The 27,823-nt window shown below is 38.3% G+C and overlaps 1 protein-coding gene across 1 annotated transcript in view; it reads right to left on the reverse strand.

Moving 5' to 3' along the window:
* LOC124876619 (seizure protein 6 homolog) overlaps window positions 1–21,351 on the reverse strand; it is a 149,378-nt gene extending 128,027 nt beyond the window's left edge. The window contains exon 1 of the mRNA XM_047379545.1: window positions 20,942–21,351. Within this exon, the coding sequence (XP_047235501.1) occupies window positions 20,942–21,026 (85 nt within the window). The 5' untranslated portion in view covers window positions 21,027–21,351. The remainder of the gene's footprint in view (window positions 1–20,941) is intronic.
* Window positions 21,352–27,823: the final 6,472 nt, after the last annotated feature.

Here is a 27,823-nt window from a genome sequence, read left to right on the forward strand (position 1 = left end):
ATGGACAAAATGTGCAATTTGGATTAACTTGGAAAGAGAAGCCCTCCTGGTGTACTGATGTGTCTCGATGGCGGCTATCAGCTGGTAGAATGGTGGGGCCGCACCCTTAGCCACTAACAGCTGATTGCCCCAAATCTCGAACAAAGGCTCATAAAACTCTGAGGTGGGAACTCAGTGGAAAAACTTCAGAAATGAAACTGGGACAAACAAGTGGTCAGGCCACAAGGCCCAGACCGCAGCTGCTTTGTCCAACTTGTAACTTGTGGCTGATTTGGGATCAGCTGGACCGATATATTAACATGCACCTTGCTGATCGCATCCGCACTCCACGATTAAGCAAAACTTGTACAGCAAATCAAAACAACTCAGCATAAACACATCAATCAATATTGCATGCAACAAGTTGATACCTTGGACTAACTACTGGTGATTCTAAATCACCTTAAACTATGCTTCACCCTGCCCAAACCTCTAAATACACCTATCCGATTTAATATAAAAAATAAATAAAAATTACTTTGACGCTTTCTTCTCTTCACCGGGTTGAGAATGGGTTGTAGATGTGAAGAAAAACGAGGGGCAATCCAGAGTGTCATGCGTCCGTGATCAACTCAAAAATGGTAAACTTCTCATCCGTCCAAAACGAGACACGCTGGAAATGACAACAGAAGTTTGGTTTTCCATAGGTTTTTTAATCCTGGGTGACGTCAGAGCTGCGACGCCTGTGGAGCTGCGCATGTTGAACTGCGCAGCCTAGTCGGTCTGTGAGTTGGTCCAAAATGGAGGACCCCAACATGAGGCTAGTTGTTTGTGTTGTGTTTTGAAGTTGACACAAACTTTATTTAAGTGGTTTTAAATAGAGACACGTCGACAGCACCCATAAGCACATTAATATGTGTATAAATGCTCAATGTACATGTTTGACTTTAAAGAGGTGGTGAACAAGCTATAGGTTTTCCTTTATTAGCTTCAACCGCCAACGTCTCTTGCTAGCGCCAGGCATGTCAAATATTTACATACGACTCATCACCATCTTGTGAGAGTCAATAAACTTTCCTCTCCACCATTTTAGTAGTCCATTATTGCATGTGATGGCAAGTTAAAACGTTAAGAATCTGAAAAAATGGTTGTTAGTTTTCAGTCCAGAAAATATTTCCTTAAATATTATTTTAATAAATAAGAATAGCTAATTAAACAACATTAAGAGTCAATTACACAAAGGTTCATTGGTTTCTAATCTAATAAATTCACGAAATCTATTATTACTAAAATAGGGATGACAAAGTGAACTACATTTAGAATTAGTTATCCAGAAGGTCGATTTTTAAACCCAGCAATAATTCTTTAAAATATTATTTTATTAAAATAACGTTTTATCTACTCTTCTGATTTTGCATTGTGGTTGGTTGTTTGAAGATATACCAAATATTGTAATCACTTAGTTCTAAGATCAATTTTTTGACAAATAAATATACGTCTACATTTTTAGAAGACCTAAAACTGTAGATGTATATTAATGATGGTTCAATGTGCCACCATTAATATAGTTCTAAAACTGACTTGTTCTTGTATTCTATATTAAATAATATCAGCATCCTGATTGCTCAACACATAACATGATATTTGTTTTGTTGCCATCTTTTTTTATATATTTGTCTGTAAATTCTCAACGTGTCTTGTAAATTGAGGTGGTCATTTGTACCTTAAGGACAATACCTTGCAAAACTGTTCCAAGTCCATTGAACATTTTTGCATTTTGTCATGCTACAACCGCAAATATCAGTGCATTCTACTGAAATTTTATGTCGATAGAACAACACAAAGTTGTGTATAGGGTTGGTGTAAGGGTTTATATGGGGTGTATATAAATAAAAACTGCAAATAAAATTCTTAAAACCCACCCCTGGAGTCAATATACTTTAGAACCACCGTTTACAGTTCACCGTTGTTTGGGTATGTCTTACCCAGTTTTGCACATCTACACAATTACATTTTTCCATTGTTCTTAGCAAGATAAGCCATGCTCAGTCAGACTGAATAAAGATTTTATTTAAACATCAGTTTCAAGTCTTGTGACAGATTCTCAACTGGATTTAGACCTGGTCTTTGACTGGGTCAGTCCAACACATGAATACATATTGACCCCAATCACTTCTTGTAGTTTTAGTTTTATGTTCAGGGCTATTGCCCTGCGGGAAGGTGACCCTCCATCTAAGTCTTAATCTTTTGAAGTATCTTAACCAGCCTCTCTGTCCCTGATGTAAAAATGCATTACCCCAGCATGATGCTGCCATCATATCTTTCACCTTTGGGATGCTGTGTTTAGGATGAGGTGCAGTGTTTGTTTTCCATCAAAGACATGTAGGTCAGACAGTTCTGTTTTAGTCTCATCTGATTAGAGCACCTATTTGTTTGCTATCAGATTCTCCCCCTTGAGCTTCGTATCTCTGCAGCTCCTCTAAAGTAAGTATCTTGGTTGCTTCTCTGATTAATGCTCACTATGCCCAGCCTGTCCGTTTAGGTGGCGAAGATGCAATTAAACATTTTTTCCTTAAAAATCTGTGTATCCATCTAACTTTTGTAAACAAACTTCTTTATGTTATTTTTTTTTTCAAAGTAATGACACTTGAACTTGTATTTGAACATGAGCCTTCAAAATTTACTGCATATTTGCCTTCATAATCAGTCTTCAGTGACTGGATTGGGCCGTGAAATGAAATCACAAATCCCATTGGCTTATGGGGTGACAAATCCGGCTGGCTTGAAACCTTTCTCTTATCTTTGCTTTCATTTAGAGCTGAGTGCAGTAAATACAGACAAATCTGGAGTTAACTTTGTTAGGGTTTCGAAGGTTAAAGCATGGGGGGAAGAGGGGGTGCAGATATGACCCTCTTCTACCCCCACACAAATAACATAAGATTTTAAGACAGAGAGGTCATGGACAAACAATAAAAAGGAAAGGGTTGTCGAATAAAATGACTCCAGAAGTCATTGCAGAAGCTTAATCCTATTTCCTTGGCAGTCAGAGCTGTGTAAAAATCACACAGCGGTATAGTTCTTCTAAAAACCACAAAGATGTGTCATCCAAAAGGGGATGAAAAAATAAAAACCCCAACAGCAGACTTAATCGATAATCTAACAAGAACAAGGCATATTTGAAAAGAATTGATTGCAGCCAATAAGAGAAGGAAAACCATGTCCAAACAAAGTCAGACATGGTCTAAAAGGAAACAGGCAGTCTCTGTTTCTTATTTCTCATTCTTGGTTTTATAGAAATTATTATTTGAATTACAATTTAGCATTTCTGCAAGGATTCAGTTAAAGGTATTGGTTTATTTCAGCATTTTTAAAAGACTTGCAATTTTTATACCTTAGGCATTTGACATTTAGTGTGGTGTGCTCTTGACAAGTGAGAGTGAAAATTATGGTGAGATATGCAGTTTTTAAGGCCTTCTGAATTGTAGCATCTTAAATGTCTAGCAAGGGGTTTAAGGAGTTCTCAAAAAAAAATTTATTTAGCCATTACACTGTAAGGACAATGCTCTACAAGTAAAACCACTGCCAACATGTCCAGGTCTAGCCATCCAAGCAAACTAATCTTGAAAGAAGACAGCACAAGGCTAAAACGTCTACAAAAGCTGTTGGAGTGAAAGTGTATGCCTGTACAGCAAGAGACTGCACAATTTTTATTTTCATTGGAGCTATGCATGAAGAAAGCATTTGGTCTCTAAGAAAAACATAAAGGCCAGACTAAAGACCAGTATTTATATGTCAATATTCCCTTGATGAGTTTAAAAAATGTGTTTTTGAAAACCAGAAGAGAGCATGATTGGTATAAACCAAATACAATATTTCAGGAAGACAATCTTATGCCAACTCTGAGACATGGATGTGGAAGTATCATGGTTTAGAGATGCTCTGCGGCAGCAAAACCTGGCTAGTTCTAGATTAAAGAATCCACCATGAATTCTACCATGTATCATAGGGGACCTTAGGAAAGGTTTAGGTTAAGATAGATCTGGGCCATCCAATGTTACAATGACCAACAGCACACAAGTAACAACAAAACATACACATACACACACACAAAACACATAAAATCCCAATGCAACCAAATGTGGCAAAGTGGTATGAATACTTTTGTGTAGCACTGTAAATATAGAATGCCGGTTGTAATAGAATTATACATAAATATCATGGGCATGGATGTCAAACATTTGATAGAGAATCCTTTATCTTATTTCACTCCATGCTCCATGCTTTTAAAATATTAAAAACACTGTTGGCTGACTTGCACCAAAAAAACTCCATTACTGTGAGCTGCCTCATCCCTCCCCGTCTCTGTGTTACCTTTCATCGCTACCTTGAATGTTCATCCACATGCAGAGCCGGGGCTCCTGGAGCGACGCCAGCCAGCGTCCGCACAGCCTCCCAGCAGAAGCAGCTTTGTCAAACTCAGTTAGCCGCCTCTGAGGGGAAACACCTTTCTCCACAGTAATACTCCAACTATTCACATCATGCCCCTGCCTGCGCCTCAGCCACCTCATCAATCCACACCACAACAAAGGTAAACAGCCTCGCACCTTCAACACAGAGGCCTGGGTTGCTATGTTGACACAGTGTTCGTGCACAGAGAGAGAGCGACGCACAGGACAGACTGAGCTTCATTTACAGAAGGTAATTGCACTGGAGCCAAGTGGTGCACTTTGTGATGAGATTTTTTTTTCCAGCTTGCCAAAACCTTCCCAACCCTCTCAATTTGTTTGCTTGCCGAATGAAGCTTCTATGACAGCGAAGTATAATAAGTTCAGGTAAACACAAACATGTCACCTTCTAGGTGGAATGGTCACACGCATTGACAGGTTATTTTCCAACAGGCCCACTTATTGTGCACACCTAGCCATAAAATAACATGACACTTGTCTGCTTGGGATCACCTAACATGCTCTGAATGAAAACACTCATAAATATGAACATTTTACAGGTTAGGATTTTGAGCTGTGTTGGGTCCTTCACGCTCCATTGGTTTTAGTCATGCACTCTGGATAAAAACATTCACCAAGTGAATTCAGTTTCTATCTAACAAGATAATGACAAGCCAATGTTTGAAAATGTATTTTCTCTATCTCAGCCATCATCTTCGGTTAGTGCTGATTTTGTTAAAAAGTTGGAAACCATTCATTCATTCGTCTTCTACACCGCTTATTCCATAGTGGGTCACAGGGGATCTGGTGTCTATCTCCAGCAGTCTATGGGCGAGAGGTAAACTGGACAGGTCGCCAATCCATCGCAGGGCAACACAGAGACATACAGGAGAAACAACCATGCACACACTCATTCACACATAAGGGCAATTCAGAGAGACCATTTAACCTAACAGTCATGTTTTTGGACCGTGGGAGGAAGCCGGAGTACCCAGAGAGAACCCACGCATGCAAACTCCATGCAAAAAGACCCCCGGCCAGGAGTCGAACCCAGGACCTTGCAGCAAGGCAACAGTGTTACCAACTGCGCCACTGTGCAGCCCAAGTTGGAAACCAATTTTTTTTTATAAGAATTGTGCTTTGATTGAAAAAAAATAATAATAATTTGGAAACCAATTTTTCAATCAAAGCACAATTCTTCCTTTAAAAAAGTCAACAATCATGACATTTTTTCCCTACATGTTTGGTTATTTAATCTTAATCTGAACTCTGGTTCAGAAATAAAATGTTGACGTGAGATTCACCGATAACTAGCTGGTAAAAAGTCATACAATTTTTTGCACGATAGGCTCTGATAGGTGATTGGTCAGTCAGAAACTTTAAATCTGATCATCTTTTTGTGTTCAATAAATAAACCATACTTAAGTACAAGCAGGTCACTGACCTTTGGTGTGGAAACTGTTGTTGGGTAAAGAAGGGTCAATGTTAGCTATTCGTAGTATCACTGAGGTGTTTAAAACAGAGACAGCTGTTTAGTGATACTAACTGTATTAATCGGGCTAACAATGCGATTAACTAATATACAATGCAAAATACATAAAACATGCGAGGATAAATACATTTCACCCAGGACCGCAGGAATAACTATGATTGCTGTTAAGAGACAGATCATTGGCTGAAATCAATTATTCCCTAAATATTTCCGTTTACTTGACATATAGTTTTGATCGCCCACTTGTAAGATAACCATTGTTGTTCAATCATAGAGTAAGCATTTACAGTTAGACTTAATCAAACTGATTGGAAATCTAATTTTCATGTAAAGTGTGTATTTATGACAAGTGAAAAAATACAACCGACAAATATTGTATTACAAACAGTCCTTTGCTAAGACTATATGTACACATGGATATTGCAGTGACATACTGTGTAACCCTTACCTCAAGGTTCATGCATTATTAGAAACTCTACAATATGTTTAAATGAGTTTTAAAATGGGACCCTACATATTAATGAGCATTAGCATGTAAGTTTGTGACATCACAGGCTGGTGACTCATTTCCATATCTTGCCCCATTGGCAGGTTGGTGTCAAACACATAAAGACAATAGCTTATACAACAAGCAGATGTAATACCTATATATACAATTGATAAAAGACCATACATTTATCATTTGCTACAATTTAATATAGTTATGTTAACATTTCTGCTTTTCCAGATGCTTTAGAGAAATTTGCGCTGTATTATTTCTATTTGAATCTGACTCTCTTCTAGGAATGAGCCAACATTGGTGGAAATATAAGGAGTACTAATTTAACTTACCTAAGCAGATAAACAACAGCAGTCACCTTTAATTTAAAAGCCTTTTGTTGTTTTTTAAAAACAAGCAGATTGCTTGGATTTGCAGATGAATTAATACTTTATGTATGTTGTTAAAATTTGTTTTTTTTTCTATTAAACACTATGTGCCTGTCTGATACAAAATGCCCACCTCTAGTTTAAAATGTCAACTCTGTCATATTGTCTTTGTTTTGAGGCAACAGTGAAACCCTATTAAATTGCAGAGCTATTTTGCACTGACTGCTCCCTCTCTAGGCTGCACATGTTGTGATGTCACCTCTTATCCTAAAGTAAATAGAAAATAGGCCCCTAAAGCCTATCAGAGCTTTTTCCTCTGCAATTTTGGTTGAAAAAGCTGTTATTTATTTAAAATGAATTTTATAAGAATATCTCTATTTATTTGACTTTAAATCTAAACCTGCCAGGGGAGTATGAATAATTTGGAGTTTGTAAATAATAAGAATTGGCCTCAAATTCTCTTATTAGTGCATCTCTAATTCTGATGGCAAATAATGCAATCAAAGAGAAAAAAAAAAAAGAAATAACAAATGACTGAAATTGTGTAATGGATTTTCTAACACAACCCTTATTTCAGCAGTTGTCCTAGCACATTCTAAATTCAGTATTACTCTTTTTTGTGCTGATGAAAATCACTGCATGCAACCGAGCAACAGAAATGGAGGAAACCTGTGAAGTGTGAGAGTGTGCACAATGGCAGCATGGACATTTTCTCAGAAAATGCCCTCCAAATTAACTTTTACAGAATATTTACCTCACTCCTAAAGCTGCTTACAGATAAACATCAAAGCCTTTTGTTCTCCCCCAATCAGGCTCAAATATATATATAAAAAAAGAAAAAACATTCTTTCTGTGCTCATAAAATGAAACAAGACAAGACAACCTGGAGTTGCAAAAGATTGATCTCAGGTGTTTTCTGTGTTATGCCTCACACTCAGGAATGTTTACAATGTGCCGACTGATGAGTTGGGCACTGGGGGTTTGCTGGGCAACAGACAGTGCTATTAGTGTGTTGTAACCTGTAAAGAAAATACTTCAAAATCTGGTGTAGTAATAAGCAGCATTGTATTACACAGTGCTTGCTTCATAATCTGTCCCACCAGAGCTGAAACAAAACAAAAATAAATGACAGCTCAATACGTTGAGGCCAGAGGCATTTTTCTATTAGTCATCCACACTTTTGAGGTCACATTTGGCTCTGACAGTGATGTATGTGATGTGCAGCTAGATCATTAATATATTTTTTTTTGTGCCATGCTGCTTTTTCTTACCACTTGGAATGTATTTTTAAAAACATCACTGAATGAATACACTTATAGCTTTCCCAGCAGGCATTTTCACCACTCTGCATGGTTGTAAAGACTGGAGTTTGCTAAGTTGAATCTATAGGTCATGCACAAGGTGTCAGAGGAGAAAGGAAGCATGGTGGCAGTAAATAGACAAATTGCAAAAGCTCCAACCTTCAAAGCCAGCAAATATGGCCCCAATGTCATGTGAAGTATCTATGTAATCTTACATTTGAAAAATGTTAAATGGAATCCAACTATCAGTAATTTATAATTTACTTTTATGACATTTTCAAACATCTTTAGTTTATTGGACTTTTTTCCTCACCTATCTACCAGATAATTTCTTTATGATTCTAACCCTTGGTTCATCTCCTCATCACTGTCTGCCTATCTTTCAAGGCACTCCAACCTACTTTTTCTACAGTTCCCTTATCTTCTTTTTGTGTTCATATCCTGTCTGCCTACGTATCTTTTTATGATTTGATTTTGTGAATTTCATCATTTTCACTGTGTTCCTATGTTTACAGAAAAAGCAGCTGTCAAATCAAGGTGTCTGCATCAGCCTCCTGTGTGGTATCTGTAGATGCACTGTTCATTCCATGAAACTGCCTACGGATTTTACCCTGTTAGTCTGACTCTGCAGGTGCCCTTATCATCTAAGAAAGGTAATACTATATTTTAACACAGTGTGTAACTCCAAACATCCCTATGTGCATTCAGCTACATATAAATCATATGACATCAACCTTTGACTCATATTTAGATGGTAAAATTAGGGTTGTCCCACTCAAGGCATTTTTGAAACACCATTATCGAAGTCTCTGATTAAACTCAGTTCCCAATAGCTGTTTTTGTTCTGTCGGTTATTTTATGTCAATCCTATTCATAATGTTAGCCAATGTGTTCTGTATCTTGCATGGTGTGCTAAACTGTCTATATAATTTTTTGATCAAATAAATGTGGATGCTGCCTTACAATTTAAGTGATTTTCACCCTTTATATTAATGTTCACATTGAAAGAGTACTGGCTACTGTAGCTGTCCGTATTGGAGTAAAGCATGCAAAAAGCGGCTAAAAAGCTACATATTACATTTTACAACAATCATAGCAAAGTGCCAAATACAATAACCAGGAGGGTATTATATTTAACATGAAAATATTGTCAGAGGGAGGAAGATGGGGGTTTATTGAAGACTGTAACTAATAATGACTATGTAATACTGTTAAAATATAGTGTGTTGTTACAATGCACAGTGGAGATACTGCGTTATCAAGCATGATATTAATTTTTCTTAACTTTAATGTAGCTTTGAACTGATATTAATAAATGTGTAAAATGTAATGATTTATTACTGATATCTGATCTAATTTCACATCTCTACAAAAACTGTCAGTTATTCTTCATATTCCTGAGCACTTACTGGTGAATAAATGAAGATTCTCAAATAACCTGATGAATTAAAACAGAATCAATTAATAAATAAATTAGGCAATGGAGAAGTGTTTACAGTCACCCCAAATTTTTTACATGTTTAAGTTTTTCTGTTTTATTCACAAACATGCTTTCTGCACACTTATAAACACTAGTGGAAGATATATGTAGTCCTTGTCTTTAGAGCACATGTTTTGTCTCTAAGTGCTCATCACATTCAAACATCGATAAAATTAGTTTGATCTGAAGTAAATTTACTCAAGATTTAAAACTGACTTTTCATTGTTTTCATCTGTCCAACACAGGAGTGATGTCAGCACTTTGGTTCACCACAGGGGCTAGCATTGTGACTATCCTTACAGAATTATCTGGCCTATTAGCAACCAGTCAGCTCCGAAAATACATGCGCCACTATGCTAAAGATTTATACTACGGTTTGAAAGGAGGGTCCCCTACAGTGTCTTTCTTAATGTGCCTCATAATTTGGATTTAGTTAAAATGCAGTATACACAACTTGAAAGACAGAGCACAGGGAGGTTTTAGGATGATTTCTCTCTGAGCTTATTATGAAGGATTTTTTAAATGTAAGTCATTGATAATATAAATACAAAGAGAAGTGCATAGGTGGCCATAAACTATTAAAAGAAATTGGCATAACAATTAAAAGAAAGTAGGGACTAAAACCTTAATGTAGGTTTAATTTTTGTTATTGTTTCACTTTAGGATCTTTCGATGATTACATTTTAATTTCAAATAAATTTGCTTATTTTTGACTTATTTTTGCTCTTAATATGGCTGCCTCAGTGGTACTTAATTAATATTTTTTTTCAGAGAAATCTGAGGAAAAACAGAGGAATAGCAATACAAACGATCACTAAAGATCACTAAAATCTTATGGGAAGCATGAACATCTTTGAAAGTTTTAGGGGTGAGAGAAAATAACATACATCAATGTTTTGCAAATGTATTCACACCTCTTAAACGTTTTTACATTTTGCCACTTTTCAACCACAAACTCGGATGCATTTTATTTGTATTTTGTTGGTGGCTTCTCCACAGATTATCCTTGACCTGTCAGCTGTGTTCCCCGGTCTTCATGTTGCTGTTTGTTTACTTACGTTCTCTAACAAACCTCTGAAACCCCCAAAGAACAGCTTCATTTATACTAAGATCAAATTACACACAGGTACAATCTATTAACTATTTAGGTGACTTTTGTTTAGGGGTATTAGGGTAAAAAGGGTGAAGCGCAATGCATACAAAACATTTTTCAACATGTGTTGTAAAAATTTTGAAAATCATGTATTGTTTGTTTTCCGCTTTACTGTAATGCTCCACATTATTTTGATTAACAATAATTTCTTTTTGTCATATGGAAAGGTTTGAACATTTTTAAGGAGTATGAACACCTTTGCAACACTGTACATTGCAATGAAAGTACTGAATCATTTGTTATATAGTCGTCAATATCCTAAATTGCATTGCTGGTTACACACAACGCTATATGTAAATTAGGTTTGGTGCATCTTTATACAAAATAAAGAGAGACAATTTTTTCACATCACATGTTGAATCCAGTTTACAAGGAAATGATACATGGTTTTTGAAAATGGCATCATTTACAACCCTCATTTTCCCAGTTGCTGCTGAGGAAAAGTATTGTTACAGCATGATGCAGCCACTAAGCCAATCACCTTCCTTCACTTCACAATTATGGGCTTCCTAGTGTTGGTCTATTGCATAAAAAAAAGCACTGGACAAAAATTACTAAAATTAAACAAGCAACTAAATGCATACACCGTTTTCAAATGTAATATTTGTTCTAATTTGCATTGCTCATTAGGGAACTCCAAAGGGTCATTTTGTCATCTATCATGTCCATTTTTTTTCCATTTGTGAGAATATCCCTCTGCAATCTGTTCACTCCTCTGACTGATGTGAGAATCACCACAATAAGCTGGCTGTTCATCACCAAGAGAGAACCAGAGGCAGACGACCGATGCCTTATACCTGACAGACAATTGGCTGGCCACCGTGCAGTCAGTGGGACTGACAGGGTTCGATAGCCTGAAGATGGCGGTCGATGTTAGAACTTCTAAATTATACACAAGGTCCTCTGGGACATGACTCTAATATATCTCTGAGGAGGGAACAAGGCTAGCAGTCGCAGTGTAGGCCTCTATTCTATCTGTGATGTCTAGACTGAAAACCTCACTCATTCAAAATGCTTAATTTATGCCTGCGATACCTCACTTCATTTTAGTCAGTCACTGAAACTTGGATGGCTAGTCCATATTACAAAGAATCTTTATACTTAAAACCACATATAGAAGGGTGAGACAATGGAATAATCTCAAACTCTTTCACAATGTTTCTAAGCGCCAAGAACAAGTTCCTTGCTTATGTTTCTCTTTGACTATTTTCAATTATTTGCAGAGCCACTATCCCCTTCCTTGATCTAGCCACAACATTATTATCTTTCTCTGCTACTTATAATATGTTTACTCATCCTGATGAATTCAATTACATCTTTGCGGAGGAAATTACCGTGGGGTTGGTTCAGCCTGTCAGAGGTCAGTACTAACTGTGAATACTAAAACCAGTCCCCCCCTCCAAACACATTACACAGCCTATTACCTGCTGCTTTCCACACAGCATCCTGCGACCCCACATATAAGCCTTTCCACTGCCACAGATGAAATGCTTTTTAGATGGGATCTGGCATGGGGAAGACGGGGAAGAGAGCCGGAGATGTCCCCAGGCCTAATTGTTTCAGAGAGCCATCCCCACTGCAGCTGCAAAATCCGCCACTCCTGATTAGGGAGGTATGTACACGGCCAGGCAGAGCGTATAAGGTGCTGAAAGGAAGCTTGACCTGGGGGAGGCTATTGCAGCTGACTTCCTTATTTATTTATTTATTTATTTTTTTTTCTTTAGCTCCATGACTGTTCAGATCAATATGGCACCAGGCCAAAGGCAGCACAGGTACAAAGGAAGCCTGCAATGTAGTGACTTGACAAAGAGGTAGATGTCTCTTCTTTTCAACTTGTGCGACAGGGGCACTCCTGACTTGACATAAATTAAATGTTGATGTACCAATCCCAAATTAACAGGAAACAGTTTCTGAGTCTGTGACCATTTCTGTCCCAGTCCCCTACTTTCCTTAGTGGGAGATTTAAAATGTGGAGCATCTACAAAGGTGCCCCATCCCTGTCCTGAGGAAATTATTCTCCTTTGCTCAGCAGGCTGACAATTTCATTGCGAACCTGTTCCATTAAATCTCTGAAGAGATGATTGTGTTGAGACAAAAACAAGCTGTTGGAGTAAGTTCTCACGTAATTATTTTGATGCAGAAGCCCATTTCAGCTCTATCAAAACTGTCAGACTGATTAAACAAACCGGAAGGGAAAAGCTATCAGGAAAAGAGCCTTGCGCTGTCCTCACTCTGAAGGGTTTGCTATTTATAAACTGTTTCTTTTGTGTGGCAGCAAAAATAGAGACAACAAGAAAAACCTGCATGTTTTAAAAACAATTTTACCTGTCCAAAACATCTGGTAAATGATTAATATTGTTCTTTAGTATTTGCAAGTATGTACAGGTCCTTCTCAAAATATTAGCATATTGTGATAAAGTTCATTATTTTCCATAATGTCATGATGAAAATTTAACATTCATATATTTTAGATTCATTGCACACTAACTGAAATATTTCAGATCTTTTATTGTCTTAATACGGATGATTTTGGCATACAGCTCATGAAAACCCAAAATTCCTATCTCACAAAATTAGCATATCATTAAAAGGGTCTCTAAACGAGCTATGAACTTAATCATCTGAATCAACGAGTTAATGCTAAACACCTGCAAAAGATTCCTGAGGCCTTTAAAACTCCCAGCCTGGTTCATCACTCAAAACCCCAATCATGGGTAAGACTGCCGACCTGACTGCTGTCCAGAAGGCCACTATTGACACCCTCAAGCAAGAGGGTAAGACACAGAAAGAAATTTCTGAACGAATGGGCTGTTCCCAGAGTGCTGTATCAAGGCACCTCAGTGGGAAGTCTGTGGGAAAGAAAAAGTGTGGCAGAAAACGCTGCACAACGAGAAGAGGTGACCGGACCCTGAGGAAGATTGTGGAGAAGGGCCGATTCCAGACCTTGGGGCACCTGCGGAAGCAGTGGACTGAGTCTGGAGTAGAAACATCCAGAGCCACCGTGCACAGGCGTGTGCAAAAAATGGGCTACAGGTGCCGCATTCCCCAGGTCAAGCCACTTTTGAACCAGAAACAGCGGCAGAAGCGCCTGACCTGGGCTACAGAGAAGCAGCACTGGACTGTTGCTCAGTGGTCCAAAGTACTTTTTTCGGATGAAAGCAAATTCTGCATGTCATTCGGAAATCAAGGTGCCAGAGTCTGGAGGAAGACTGGGGAGAAGGAAATGCCAAAATGCCAGAAGTCCAGTGTCAAGTATCCACAGTCAGTGATGGTCTGGGGTGCCGTGTCAGCTGCTGGTGTTGGTCCACTGTGTTTTATCAAGGGCAGGGTCAATGCAGCTAGCTATCAGGAGATTTTGGAGCACTTCATGCTTCCATCTGCTGAAAAGCTTTATGGAGATGAAAATTTCATTTTTCAGCATGACCTGGCACCTGCTCACAGTGCCAAAACCACTGGTAAATGGTTTACTGACCATGGTATCACTGTGCTCAATTGGCCTGCCAACTCTCCTGACCTGAACCCCATAGAGAATCTGTGGGATATTGTGAAGAGAACGTTGAGAGACTCAAGACCCAACACTCTGGATGAGCTAAAGGCCGCTATCGAAGCATCCTGGGCCTCCATAAGACCTCAGCAGTGCCACAGGCTGATTGCCTCCATGCCATGCCGCATTGAAGCAGTCATTTCTGCAAAAGGATTCCCGACCAAGTATTGAGTGCATAACTGTACATGATTATTTGAAGGTTGACGTTTTTTGTATTAAAAACACTTTTCTTTTATTGGTTGGATGAAATATGCTAATTTTGTGAGATAGGAATTTTGGGTTTTCATGAGCTGTATGCCAAAATCATCCGTATTAAGACAATAAAAGACCTGAAATATTTCAGTTAGTGTGCAATGAATCTAAAATATATGAATGTTACATTTTCATCATGACATTATGGAAAATAATGAACTTTATCACAATATGCTAATATTTTGAGAAGGACCTGTATACCCCTTAACGTTTTTAAACTTTGTCATGTTACAACAACAAACGTAAATTTATTTGTTTGCAACACAAAGTGTATACTTGTTAAATGGAAGGAAAAGGAGGAATGGTTTAGTTTAAGTAGTTTTACAAATAGAAATCTGAAAAGTGTGGCATGCATTTGTGGTCAGCCCTTCTGAGTCATAACTTTATGCAACCATCTTTTGTTGCAATTACAACAACAAATCTTTCAGAATTTGTTTATACCTACTTTAAATAATAGGTCAAGATCTTTACAAAATAGCTCAAACTCAGTCAGATTTGATGGAGAGTATCTGTGAGCAGCAATTTTCAAAGGGCCATTTTAGCACAGAAATATGCAAATCCAAACCATTTCTTGGAAGCTCTACCTGTATGTTTAGAGGGATTGTCTGGCAACAAACATGTGTTTTTTTTCCAGAACTGATCTATATTTAGCCATCCATCATCTCATCAAGTCATACCAGTTTCCCCATCTCTGTGGAGGAAAAATGTCCCCACAGCAAAATGCAAACTCCATTGTGTTTCAATGGGGAGGATGATGTGTCCAGGGTGATGTGCAGGGATAGTTTTTTCTACACATGCTGTTTTGCATGTAGAACAGAACAGTGCATTTTTGGTCTCATTTGACCAGACCACCATCCTTCAAATGTGTTTTCCGTGTTCCCTTTATGACCTGCCATTAACTCTAAACAGGACGTCTTGTTGCTTTGTTTAAAAAAACCCTTTCTTCTTACCACTTTTCCATTAGGGACCAATTAGTGACGTTTACCACTAATAGTTGTCCTGCCACCTGAGATTGGATCTTTTCTGCTCCTACAGAGTTGCCATTGGCCTCTTAGATGCTTAAAATTCCATAGCTTTATCCATAACCCATAGGGTGTGTTCTTTGCCCTTCATGATGCTGTTTGCTCACTAATGTTCTATAACAGATGCCTTCACAGAAGCAGCCGTACCTATATTGAGTTTATTACACTCACACATGGACTGTATTTACATTACTTTTACTGGATTTTATTTATGGGTATCAGATCAAAGGTGGTTAAATATACATGTATGCCACACTTTTCAGTTATTTTATTTGTAAAAGGTTTTGAAAACCATGCATCTTTCCTTTCCACTTCACAATTATTCACAATGTTGTGTTGGTGTATAATAAATAAAAACTAAATAAAGTTTTAGTTTGTAATGTGACAAAATGTGAAAAGGTTTAAGCAGTATGAATATTTTTGCAACAATTTGTAGTTCTTAAAAATACAAGAAACTGTTTCTGTATTTACCTTCTAAACATATATTTTTCTAGTCATTAGTGCAGGAATTCTATTCCACAATAAAATAATGAATGATGTTTCCATCAAAACATTTACAAAAATGTATTGATTAAAAACTTAAACTTAATCCTAACTAGTCTGCTGGAATTGTTTCTGTACAAATAATAACCAAAAAATGTTTGTGAATTATATATGCAGAAAATGTTACAGTTAATACCTTGTGTCAAATATCTTATTTCGTTAAGCATGCATTAACCAAAATGATGGGAAAAAAAATTTTAAATATGTCCACAGAGGATCATTTAAATTTTGATTTGAACTGTTGCCTCTGCAAAGATTTACAGTACAGCCTAATTTAGTAAGCACACCAGGGCTTCTTTTCCTTGCTTTTGAAATAACAATCAAAGCAAAGTAGCAATAAAAATCCAGAACAGATCCTCCCCAAAAATAGATTCTCCTTGGCAAATAAAGCGGCAAACACTTTTGAGGAAGAAAATTTATGAGGCAATGAGTCAAATTAGAATGCATAGACCATTCTCGCAGAGCAGGAGAGACATTTGCACATGAAGAGTTGAAAATGAGTCGCATTCAGCCAAGCTGTGAGCTCCACCTAGGAGGCAGTGAAAGGGACCGAGACAAGCACAGAGAGGGGCTGAGGCAGGCATACGCCAAGCCTTGAAGAGGGGCATTCTGGCATAATGACTCTCATTTACCATTGACAGGCCTTGGGAAAGTTAAACTAATTATGACGGCACACAGATGCTGAATAGCCCTTGATGAAGTTAATAACTGGCAATCCGACAAACAGGTGTTGAGTGATTTTTGTTACCTCCCCTGAAATTATGAGGTATTCATATTTTTCCAGGAGATGGCTCAAAGCAGCAATCAAACCAAAGGAAGAATCACTCTGCCAAAAGTTGTCAACTTTGGTGAATTGCAGCCTGAATAACTGAATCACTTTAGTTTGTCATGCTAATAAGAATTATCATTGAAGAAGTTCTCACAAATGGCAACAAAAGGACCTTTATAAGGTAGTAACAGGTGTCAGAATAAAAACTCTCCTGTGGAAATGCTCAGCATACTTTCTCAGTTCAGTTTTGGAAATGTCTCTGGTACACACATGTGATATGCACCACTGCTAAGATGTTAAATTATACAGGTTTTCTAAATAAATAAAAAAAAAGCCTAATTGTGTTAAAATTAAGATTATCACATTTTAAAGGACAGATTTAGGGACTATTAAAGGATTAAGGAAGGATTATCTAAAACTCACTAAATATGTGGATCTATATTGGTCTGTACTGTCATATTTTCTGAGAAATTTACCATATACCATGAAGGCCTGATACAGTAAAGATTTATTGAACTCATGTTCTACATTTGTATATGTCAAGGATAAATCTACAATACATAAAACAAACCTTCATCCAAACCCCACCTCTACAGATCTTAGTCAACAGGTAACATGAAGGTAGCAGTCTAAGCTGAATGTCTTCAAATTGTGCAACATTTATAAAGTGAACAAAAGGTTTTCACTCTCAGAGGATGCATAATTTCATATATATTTAAGCTAGGCCTTTGACAAATTCCATTTATTAACAATGTAAATGTTTGGTATTCATGAATATATTCCTTCAGTACAATCGAACCTCACCCAACTCTTTAAATTCTCTTTAAACTCTTTAAATTCCATTTATGGATTCATCAATCTGTAATTTCCAAGTGAAAGAGATGTGTAAATTGGTATTTGTCATGGGGATACAAAAAAAATCTCAGAATTATTGACTGTCCTCTTACTTCTGAAGTTTATAAAAATCATATTGGCATGATTTATATCATAACATATATATATAAATTATGCTGTTTTATTTAATTCACAAATTTATGGTAGGAAACAAAGATATATCAGAAAAATTATCCTGCTCATTTCCCATTTTTAACAAATTATTTCCATGGTATTACAAATAATCTATTTTAGTATTTTTGACACACACAAGAAAAACAAATGTTTAGGCACAAAAGAAAAATGCAAGAAGCATTCAGCAGCATATGGAGCTACACAGCCATTTCCCTGGAGCACTGGCCAGAGTGAGAGGAAAATGGCAATTCCCCCTAAAAGGCTGTATTTTGTAATCCGTTGAAGATTCTTCATGTTTTGCCAGTCATCACTTGGAGATATGAATGAAATTAAATAACTGATATAAAAATGTTTTTTTACAGGGGAAAACCATCCAGTGAAATGAAAAACTGTCATTGGGATCAAATTATTTTCCCAGTTCCTTTGTGAAAACATGTTAGAGATCACATGGATGGCCCTATTAATTGCCTTTTTTTAATCCCTATGTCTCTTTTGGTTACTTTATGTGAGAATAATTGTTGTATATTTCATTCTTTCAATGTATTTGTGCTTAAAGCTAAAATTACTTTCTAAGTGCATAATATAACATTAAATAATCTATTGGAAAATTATTCATTTGCTTTTTCACTAAAGATAAGAAGTTAATGTGATTGTCATGGGCTATTTGCCTATTTGTTCGCAGAGTTTACTCTAATATTTCACAACAGTCATGAGAAAGACAGAAAAATTCTGACGGGTTTGCTAATTTGTCTTAATTTGTCTTAATCCGCTTATCTTAAACATAATAAAAAAAAGAGAAATCCTACATGTTTACAGTTTTTACAGTGAAAATGTTAATGATCTCCATGTGGCGAGAAAAAAATTATGCTCTTCATCGAGATTCTCTGCACATCAATCAAGACATCTGTACATGAGCAGTGGAAGTTCATGTTTTATAACATAAAATCTCACATAACAAACAACCTGATCCTACATAGCAAAGAGAAAAGGAATTGAAAAATAAGCAAACTTTTCAGCAGTTACAGAACAATGATAGCTTATCATTTTAGAAATCGAATGAATAATTAATGAAACATATTAGTGAAATTACTCACTTTAAACAATACATCTCTATGTACCATAATGTGAGAGTGCAGCATGCCGATGGAAATATAATCCCCCCAAAAAATCCCCCCTCTGACATTTGGTGTCTGTATTCCCCGCTGGATAACAGACTGAAGCAAGTTTATAACAACATGAAGCCCAAATGAGAGATTAGTGCCTATTTTGAACTAAAACGCTAATTATTCATGTAGATGAGTATTTGCATTCAGACCTTTCAAAAGTGATGAATTATCAAATCCTGTGGGTTCAAAAATTAAAATGCCCACTTCGTAGAGTTTACCAAAAAGTGAGTGATTGTTTGCTAAGCAACAGCCCAGAGTTCACTAATGGAACCCAGTTAAAAATAATTTGCTCTAAAAATAATGCATTGTGCATTTTTCCCTATCCCTCAAGTTGCAAGCAGTGAGAGCACATGATGTGGGACTGTAATTTCCAAGCATTTATTTTGCAATGCTGCATGTAATTCCACTGCTGAGGCTGTGTTTGCTCAAATAAGTTAATCGACATTTAAACTATTCAAACATCTTCTGTGTGTGTTAGGGTCCCATCTAAATAACTTGGTTTGCTTGCATAAGCCTCTGGATGTCTGCTCAGCATTGATGCAGTACCTTAGCTCCATTACCTATTAAATCAGCTGGTGTTTTATTGAGAGCGTTAAATATTATGTCTGGCCAGTGCAAAATAACAGCTTATGTTTATTTAGGGAGCTGGGATTAAATTAGCACTGACACTGTGTAGTAAGTATGGGGTGGTTACCATTATCAAAGTATACAAAGGCTATGAAGAGTGAAGGTTTTAAAGTCCTTTAAATGAGATGCCAGAGAAGTATCGGAGTAACTTGACTTTTCTCCAACTGTACGGACATGAAGCGGAGCAGTGCAGCCCCTCCTCCACCTGTTACTGTGCACTGCCAGTGAGGTGACTTAAAGAAGGCTTCAGTATTTTTGCAGGTTGGAAACTGAAGATGCATAAAAATCTGTTTTGCAATACGTGTTACAGATAGCATATGAAATCAGTGAAACAGAGAATGGTTGTACATAGAGAATGTATAAAGGCAATATTTAACATGTTATGTGTGTACTTAATTATAACGTTTTCTTTAAATATAATGCTGGAAGACTGATCTGTTAAGTTATTAACAGATCATAGATTCTGAGGTATCTACGACCCCCCCCACCACCCCCCCACCCCACCACCACCACCCCGCGCCCCGCCCCCATTGGGGATAGTCGGAGGCACAGATGGTCAAAAACAACATAGTTAAACTGATGAAGAGGGGAAGCAGACTCGCACCATTGGGAAATAATTAGGACAAAACCACTATGCACGAATCTGTTGCCGCTTCCCACTCAACTGTGTCAAACAGCTTGGTCAATAATCTTCCGCAATTCCAGAGGATTAGAGTCTTATTAAGGAGCACCGTCTGTCACATGGACCCTCGGCGGCCAAACAAGTCACTTCTTAACTGTTTTCGCAGGGTTTCAGAAGGAGAATTAAAGTGTAAAAGGAGCGGCGAGGTAAATGATCACATTAGGTGGAATATATTCCATTACCGTGTTTGCTTTGAGTGTCTTATTAACTTCTCCTTATCCCCCTGGGGTTGTTTTCATACTTGTGATTAACAGTATTACTGTTATGTAATTATGTAACCGAGTGTTGAACTCATTCTACCCTTTCGGCAGAATGTGAGAGATCCATAACTTGTAACTGGGCGCATTCCGAGAGCACTACGATTAATATAAAAATTAAAATAATACAAGTAATGGTTTAGATTGGGCCGGTTTTTTTTGTTTTTTTTTTACTGTTACTTTCTTAAGACAATAAATGCAAGTCTTGTTATGCATTTAACACTCGCACTTGTAGATCTGAACATGAACAACCCTATGCCCCTGTCCAGGCACTGAGCTTTGTCATCGCCTTTTGTAGTTCAACACAGAGCAAACAACCACCACAAAAGTGCGTACAGGAAGCCAAGTTCTTACCTTCTCCGTGGATTTGAGCGATTACAGCAGCGAGAGCCAAAACCGCAAATAGAGCCTTTAACTGACAGTAACGTCTCATGCACATGTCTGCGAAAGTCGAGGTTTGCTCTTCCCGATGTAAAACAGAATGTCCGTGTGTTACAAAGAATAACGGTGGTACTTCCAGTGGCCGGGGAAAGAAGAAAGAGAAAAAAATATATAAGCAATGACAGGATTTAGAAATCGTCCTGCCTTCTAGAATAATTCGCTGAGTGAAAAGAGTCGGGAATAATCAAGTGTGTCGCGGAGGTCCCGTTTTAATTTGAATGCGCTGTAAGCGGATTCCTGGCTGTGGGAGATGTCGGCACTGAGAGAGAGTCAGAACGAGGAGATGCAGTTCAGCACCGCGGACAGCTCCTAGCGTCTGCTGAAGGAACCGCCTCTAACAACTTAGTCGGAGGAGTTTAAAAAAAAACATTCCGCCCCGTGTTTCTCTTTGTTCCCGAGTAGCGTAATCATGCAAAACAATGACAGTTTTTAAAATTCCATTCTGCTTTTAATGACAACGTCAAAATCAGGTAAAACATAAGAGGTCGAGATTTATGCCAAACCATGGAAAGCACTCTTAAAGACTTTTCTTTAAAATCAATCAATCAAATGCATTTCAGATGTAGTTTGACATATAGTGATTTTCCCACTATCTGCCATCAAATCAAGCATTTTTTGTTGTTTAAAATCAGTTAGTGTTATTATAATTACTATTTGATAAATGCTGCAGTAATGGATTTATTCCCCTTATTTTTGTGGAGTCTTTAAAAAAGAAACTGCTTAGTCAATCACTTAACCTGGATGGCATTAAATTGACCTCCGGTAATAAAGTAAAAAACCTTGATGTTTTTCCTTTGACCAGGACATGTCATTTAAATCCCACATTAAACAGGTTTCTAGGATTTTCTTCTTTCACCTATGGAACATTGCCAAAATTAGAAATATCCTATCCAGGAGTGACACTGAAAAACTAGTCCATGCATTTGTTACTTCAAGGCTGGACTATTGTAATTCTTTACTATCAGGATGTCCACAAAATGCAGTTAAAAGCCTTCAGCTGATTCAAAATATTGCCTGTTGGATGGATTAAGGGGGAGTCAGGTTTAGCCTAAACCGGCTCCGTTATGGTTGAGGTGCAAACACACCCTCCATTTCTGCTACCTGTATGACCCTTTCTCTTTTCCAATGGTTATAATCAGTCTGACAGAGGGAGGTATCCCAATCCTTGTGGTTTTTAATATAACAATGACCATCAGTGGGACCCTTTGTGGGGTCCCTTGAAACGACATTGTTGTAAATAAGCACCGTTTAACTAAATAATCTGAACTGAAACTATCTGTGTAGTTATGCTGCTGTAGGCTTAGGCTGCTGGAGGACATAATGACCACTTTCACCCTCTTCGCTACATTCTCACACTACTCTCCAATTTTGCATTATTTGCTGTTATTTCAGCTTTTAACCTTGTTCTCTCTTTTCTCTTCCTAGAAGCTACACCTGGCCTGGCTCTGTGTCTACCTGTGACACCTTTCTGGAGAGGGGAATCGTCCGAGCTTCTGCTGGCAACAACTTAATGCTCACCCTCTCCCAATGATCCACTTGGCCCTGTCTTTCAGTGTTTAACCCTTTCTATCTCCTAGACATGGTGATTGACTGAGCTTAACTGTAACAAACTCTATGTGCTCTCTTTCAGACTCTAACCTTGAAAACTGGCTCAGAGTTTATCTGTTCTTTCTTTCTAGGTGAAACGACTAAAGGAGCTACATCCATTAACATTTACTTTTCCTTCCCATAGAAAGTACTCCTGGATCAGTGCTTCTTTGTTCTCTTTGTGTCTCTGCTCTGTTCTCTCTAACCCCCAGTCGGTCGTGGCAGATGGCCGCTCACACTGAGCCTGGTTCTGATGGAGGTTTCTTCCTGTTAAAAGGGACTTTTTCCTCTCCACTGTTGCTACATGCATGCTCAGTATGAGGGATTGCTGCAAAGTCAACGCCAGTGACTGTCCACTGTCTCTACATACTCATCCGGGAGTAGAGAATGCTGCAAGTCACTGACTGGATGCAATCTGCTGGGTTTCCTTAGACAGAAAAACATTTTATCCAATTTGAATAAATAACTGAATCTGACTGCACTGTTCAATGGTTACAATTAATTGGAATGTATGTACTTGACTGTTGTGAAGTGCCTTGAGACGACATGTATTGTCAATTGGCGCTATATAAATAAAACTGAATTGAATTGAATTGAACTTGAGGTTTGCATGCATTTTCTTAGTTTTTGGTAGCATTGAATTTAAACTGCACGAATCAGGTCAAATGTTTCTTGTATCTTTCAACAAGCTTCTTACTATAGTATATTGGAATTATTGCCCCTTCCTCAGGAAAAATACTGGTCTAACTGTGTCAGGTTTGTCACCTACCTTGTTGACATAGACCCTTTTAGCTCTGTCCACAGTTATTCTATGGGATTAAAATGAGGGCTTTGTGGTCACTAATCCAGTTATTGACTTTGCTGCCTTCAAGTTACTTCGAAACTATGATTTGGACCCAAGATATGACTCATTTTGTGTTGCTTTTGGAGTAGTGGCTTCTTCAGTGGCCTTTCAGCTTATGTAGAACAAGAGTTATTTCACTTTTGATAATGACACTCTTTTTCTAACTTCAGCCTGCATTTTCACAATATCTTTTGCTTTTATTTTGGGTCTTATATGCAAATTTTATCACCAAGACATAACAATCACATAACCCATCTCCTTCCGGAGTATGATGGCTGGACATCCCCATGCTGTTTATATTTGCTTCTAAACAGATAAGTGTGGCCCCCTTGGGCATCTTTAAACTGTACCCAAGAATAAACCAGACTAGTGGAGGTCCATAAGTCACTCCCTGATATGTGGCCTGATTTCTTTTCTTTTTTCTTTTTTCCATAGTGTCACAAGCAGTGTGCTTGAGGTGATGCCTTAAAATGCTTCTACATGTTTGTCTCATTTTATTTAAAATGTTGTGAAACACCTGGTTTTAGACCACAATAATTTATTAGTATGGTGTAGGGCCTCCTTTTGCGGCCAATACAGCGTCAATTAGTCTTGGGAATGACATATACAAGTCCTGCACAGTGGTCAGAGGGATTTTAAGCCATTCTTCTTGCAGGATAGTGGTCAGATCACTACGTGATACTGGTGGAGGAAAACGTTTCCTGACTCGCTCCTCCAAAACACCCCAAAGTGGCTCAATAATATTTAGATCTGGTGACTGTGCAGGCCATGGGAGATGTTCAACTTCACTTTCATGTTCATCAAACCAATCTTTCACCAGTCTTGCTGTGTGTATTGGTGCATTGTCATCCTGATACACGGCACCGCCTTCAGGATACAATGTTTGAACCATTGGATGCACATGGTCCTCAAGAATGGTTCGGTAGTCCTTGGCAGTGACGCGCCCATCTAGTACAAGTATTGGGCCAAGAGAATGCCATGATATGGCAGCCCAAACCATCACTGATCCACCCCCATGCTTCACTCTGGGCATGCAACAGTCTGGGTGGTACGCTTCTTTGGGGCTTCTCCACACCGTAACTCTCCCGAATGTGGGGAAAACAGTAAAGGTGGACTCATCAGAGAACAATACATGTTTCACATTCTGTGATTTTCAAGTAATTCATTTGCATTTTATAACATGAGATAAGTATTTGATACATCAGAAAAACTAAACTTAATATTTGTTACAAAAAACGTTGTTTGCAATTACAGAAATCAGACATTTCCTATAGTTCTTGAAGAGGTTTGCACACACTGTAGCAGGGATTTTGGATCACTCCTCCATACAGATCTTCTCCAGATCCTTCAGACTTTCACCTCCCTCCAAAGACCTTCGATTGGGTTCAGGTCTGGAGACTGGCTAGGCCACTCCAGGACTTGAGATGCTTCTTACGGAGCCCCTCCTTAGTGGCCCTGGCTGTGTGCTTCGGGTCGTTGTCATGCTGGAAGATCCAGCCACGACCTATCTTCAATGCCCTTACTGAAGGAAGGAGGTTATTGGTTAAGATCTCCCGATACATGGCCCCATCCTCCCTTCAATACGGTGCAGTCGTCCTGCCCTCTTTGCACAAAGCACCCCCAAAGAAGGGGGACCCTTCTGTGCGCTGCAAGATTTGAATCCATGGCGACGTTGTGTGTTACTAATGGTCTTCTATGAGACTCTGGTTCCAACTCTCTTCAGGTCATTGACCGAGTACCGCAGTGTAGTTCTGGGCTGTTCCCTCACCTTCCTCATGATCATTGATGTCCCACGTGGTGAGATCTTGCATGGAGTCCCAGACCACGGGAGATTGACCGTCATCTTGAACTTCTTCCATTTTCTTATAATTGCACCAACAGTTGTTGCCTTCTCACCAAGCTGCTTGGCTATTTTCCTACAGACCATCCCAGCCTTGGGCAGGTTTACTACACAGCCTGGCCAAAAAATAGTCGGCACCCAAAAAAAAAACAAGTCACACACTCTAATATTGCGTTGGACTGCCTTTAGCTTTGATTATGGCACGCATTTGCTGTGGCATTGTTTCGATAAGCTTCTGCAATGTCATAAGATTTATTACCACCCAGTATTGTATTAATCTTTCACCAAGATCTTGCATTGATGACGGCAGAGTCCGACCGCTGCTAAAGCCTTCTCCAGCACCAAAGATTCTCAATGGGGTTAAGGTCTGGACTCTGTGGTGGCCAATCCATGTGTGAGAATGATGTCTCATGCTCCCTGAACCACTCTCTCCCAATTGCAACCCAGTGAATCCTGGCATTGTCATCTTGGAATATGCCCGTGCCATCAGGAAACAAAAAATCCATTGATTGAAAAACCTGGTCATTCAGTATATTCAGGCAGTCAGCTGACCTCATTGTTTGAACACATACTGTTGCTGAACCCAGACCTGACCAACTGCAGCAACCCCAGATCATATCACTTCCCTCACAGACTTGTACAGTAGGAACTAGGCATGATGGGTGCATCACTTCTCCTGCCTCCCTTCTTCATGATGTGCCCATCACTCTAGAACAGGGTAAATCTGGACTCATCAGTCCATATGACCTTCTTCCATTGCTCCAGAGTCCAATCATTATGCTCCCTTGCAAATTGAAGCCTTTTTTTCCGGTTAGCCTCACTGATTAGTGGTTTTCTTAAGGCTACACAGCTGTTCAGTCCCAATCCCTTGAGTTCCCTTCACATTGTGCGTGTGGAAATGCTCTTACTTTCTATTAAGCACAGCCTGGAGTTCTACTGTTATTTATCTTTGATTTGATTTCCCCAAACGTTTAAGAGATCGCCGATCACAATCATTCAGGATTTTTTTCCGGCCACATTTGTTCCTCGAAGACGATGAGTCCCCAATATCCTTCCAGTTTTTAATAATGCGTTGGACAGTTCTTAACCCAATTTTTGTAGTTTCTGCAATCTCCTTAGATGTTTTCTCTGCTTGATGCATGCCAATGATTTAACCCTTCTGAAACAGACTAATATCTTTTCAACGACAATGGGATGTGTCTTTCGACATGGTTGTTTAAGAAATGAGAAGCAACTAATTGCACCAGTTGGGGTTAAATAACTTGTTGCCAGCTGAAACATAATCGCCCATGCAGTAATTATCCAATGGGAGGCTCGTACCTATTAGCTTAGTTAAATCCAGGTGGCAACTTTTTTTTTTGGTCAGGCAGTGTATTTTTCCCTGATGTCCTTACACAGCTCTCTGGTCTTGGCCATTGTTGAGAGGTTGGTGTTTTTTTGATTGAGTGTGTGGACAGGTGTCTTTTATACAGATAACGAGTTCAAACAGTTATAGTTAATACAAGTAATGATTGGACAACTAGAGGGCTTCTTAAAGAAGAACTAACAGGCCTGTGGTAGCCAAGATTCTTGCTGGTTGTTAGGTGATCAAATACTTATGTCATGCAATAAAAGACAAATAAATAACTTAAAAATCACCCAATGTGATTTTGTGGATGTTTGTCTTAGATTCTGTCACTCACAGTTGAAGAGTACCAATGCATTGTATCAAACACTTGTTCTCTCTACTGTATATATCTCTCTATATATAGATATATATATATATATATATTCAAAACATATATTTTCTGGTTTGCTTGTCCCCCAGATAGAACTATTCAAGCGAGCATTACTGCTGAATTGTCTGCAACTAAAGTATTCATTCAGGCAAACAGACACACCAATAATAGGCTGAATTGGGTTAATTGGAGTCAAACCCTGGCTAAAACATGCAAAGCTGAACCCCCTGCAAATCAAATGCAACCTGAATTCATTAAGATCTGTGTCAAAATTTGTCAAACATCGCTTGGTCACTGTTGTGTTTGCTCATGCCAGCTAATAAGCTTGATTCTTGTGCCCCATGTGATGACATCAACCCAAACACACACAAGCATAATTAGCTGTATTTTCTTCATTATACTATTGAGAAACATTGCATTTGGTGAAATCCTTCAGTGGAAAACAATTTTGCAACACCCAGTTCTGTGTTTATTGTCAGTGTATGTGTATTAGTGAAAAAAAATCACCACTGGATGGTATCTTTAAAGAAAAAATGGAAAGGTACACTTGCACATCTATAGTCTATATAACATTATTCACAAATATTGACTTTGCATTGGTTTTGCATTTGGTTCAGGACATGTTGTAATTGTTGTTGTATTGCTATGGGTGGAGTAAATCTTTCATTGTGCTGTTATGTACAGTCATTGATCTAAGAAGCAGCAGGATGGTTTGAATATGTTCAAGAAAAAAAGGAAAGGGTTAAACAACTGAGTTCTGTAAAGAAATCCAATACTGATCCTGACTGAGTCCAGTCATATTCTTG

The sequence above is a fragment of the Girardinichthys multiradiatus genome, chromosome 11 (assembly GCF_021462225.1).
Source record: "Girardinichthys multiradiatus isolate DD_20200921_A chromosome 11, DD_fGirMul_XY1, whole genome shotgun sequence".
NCBI lineage: Eukaryota > Metazoa > Chordata > Actinopteri > Cyprinodontiformes > Goodeidae > Girardinichthys > Girardinichthys multiradiatus.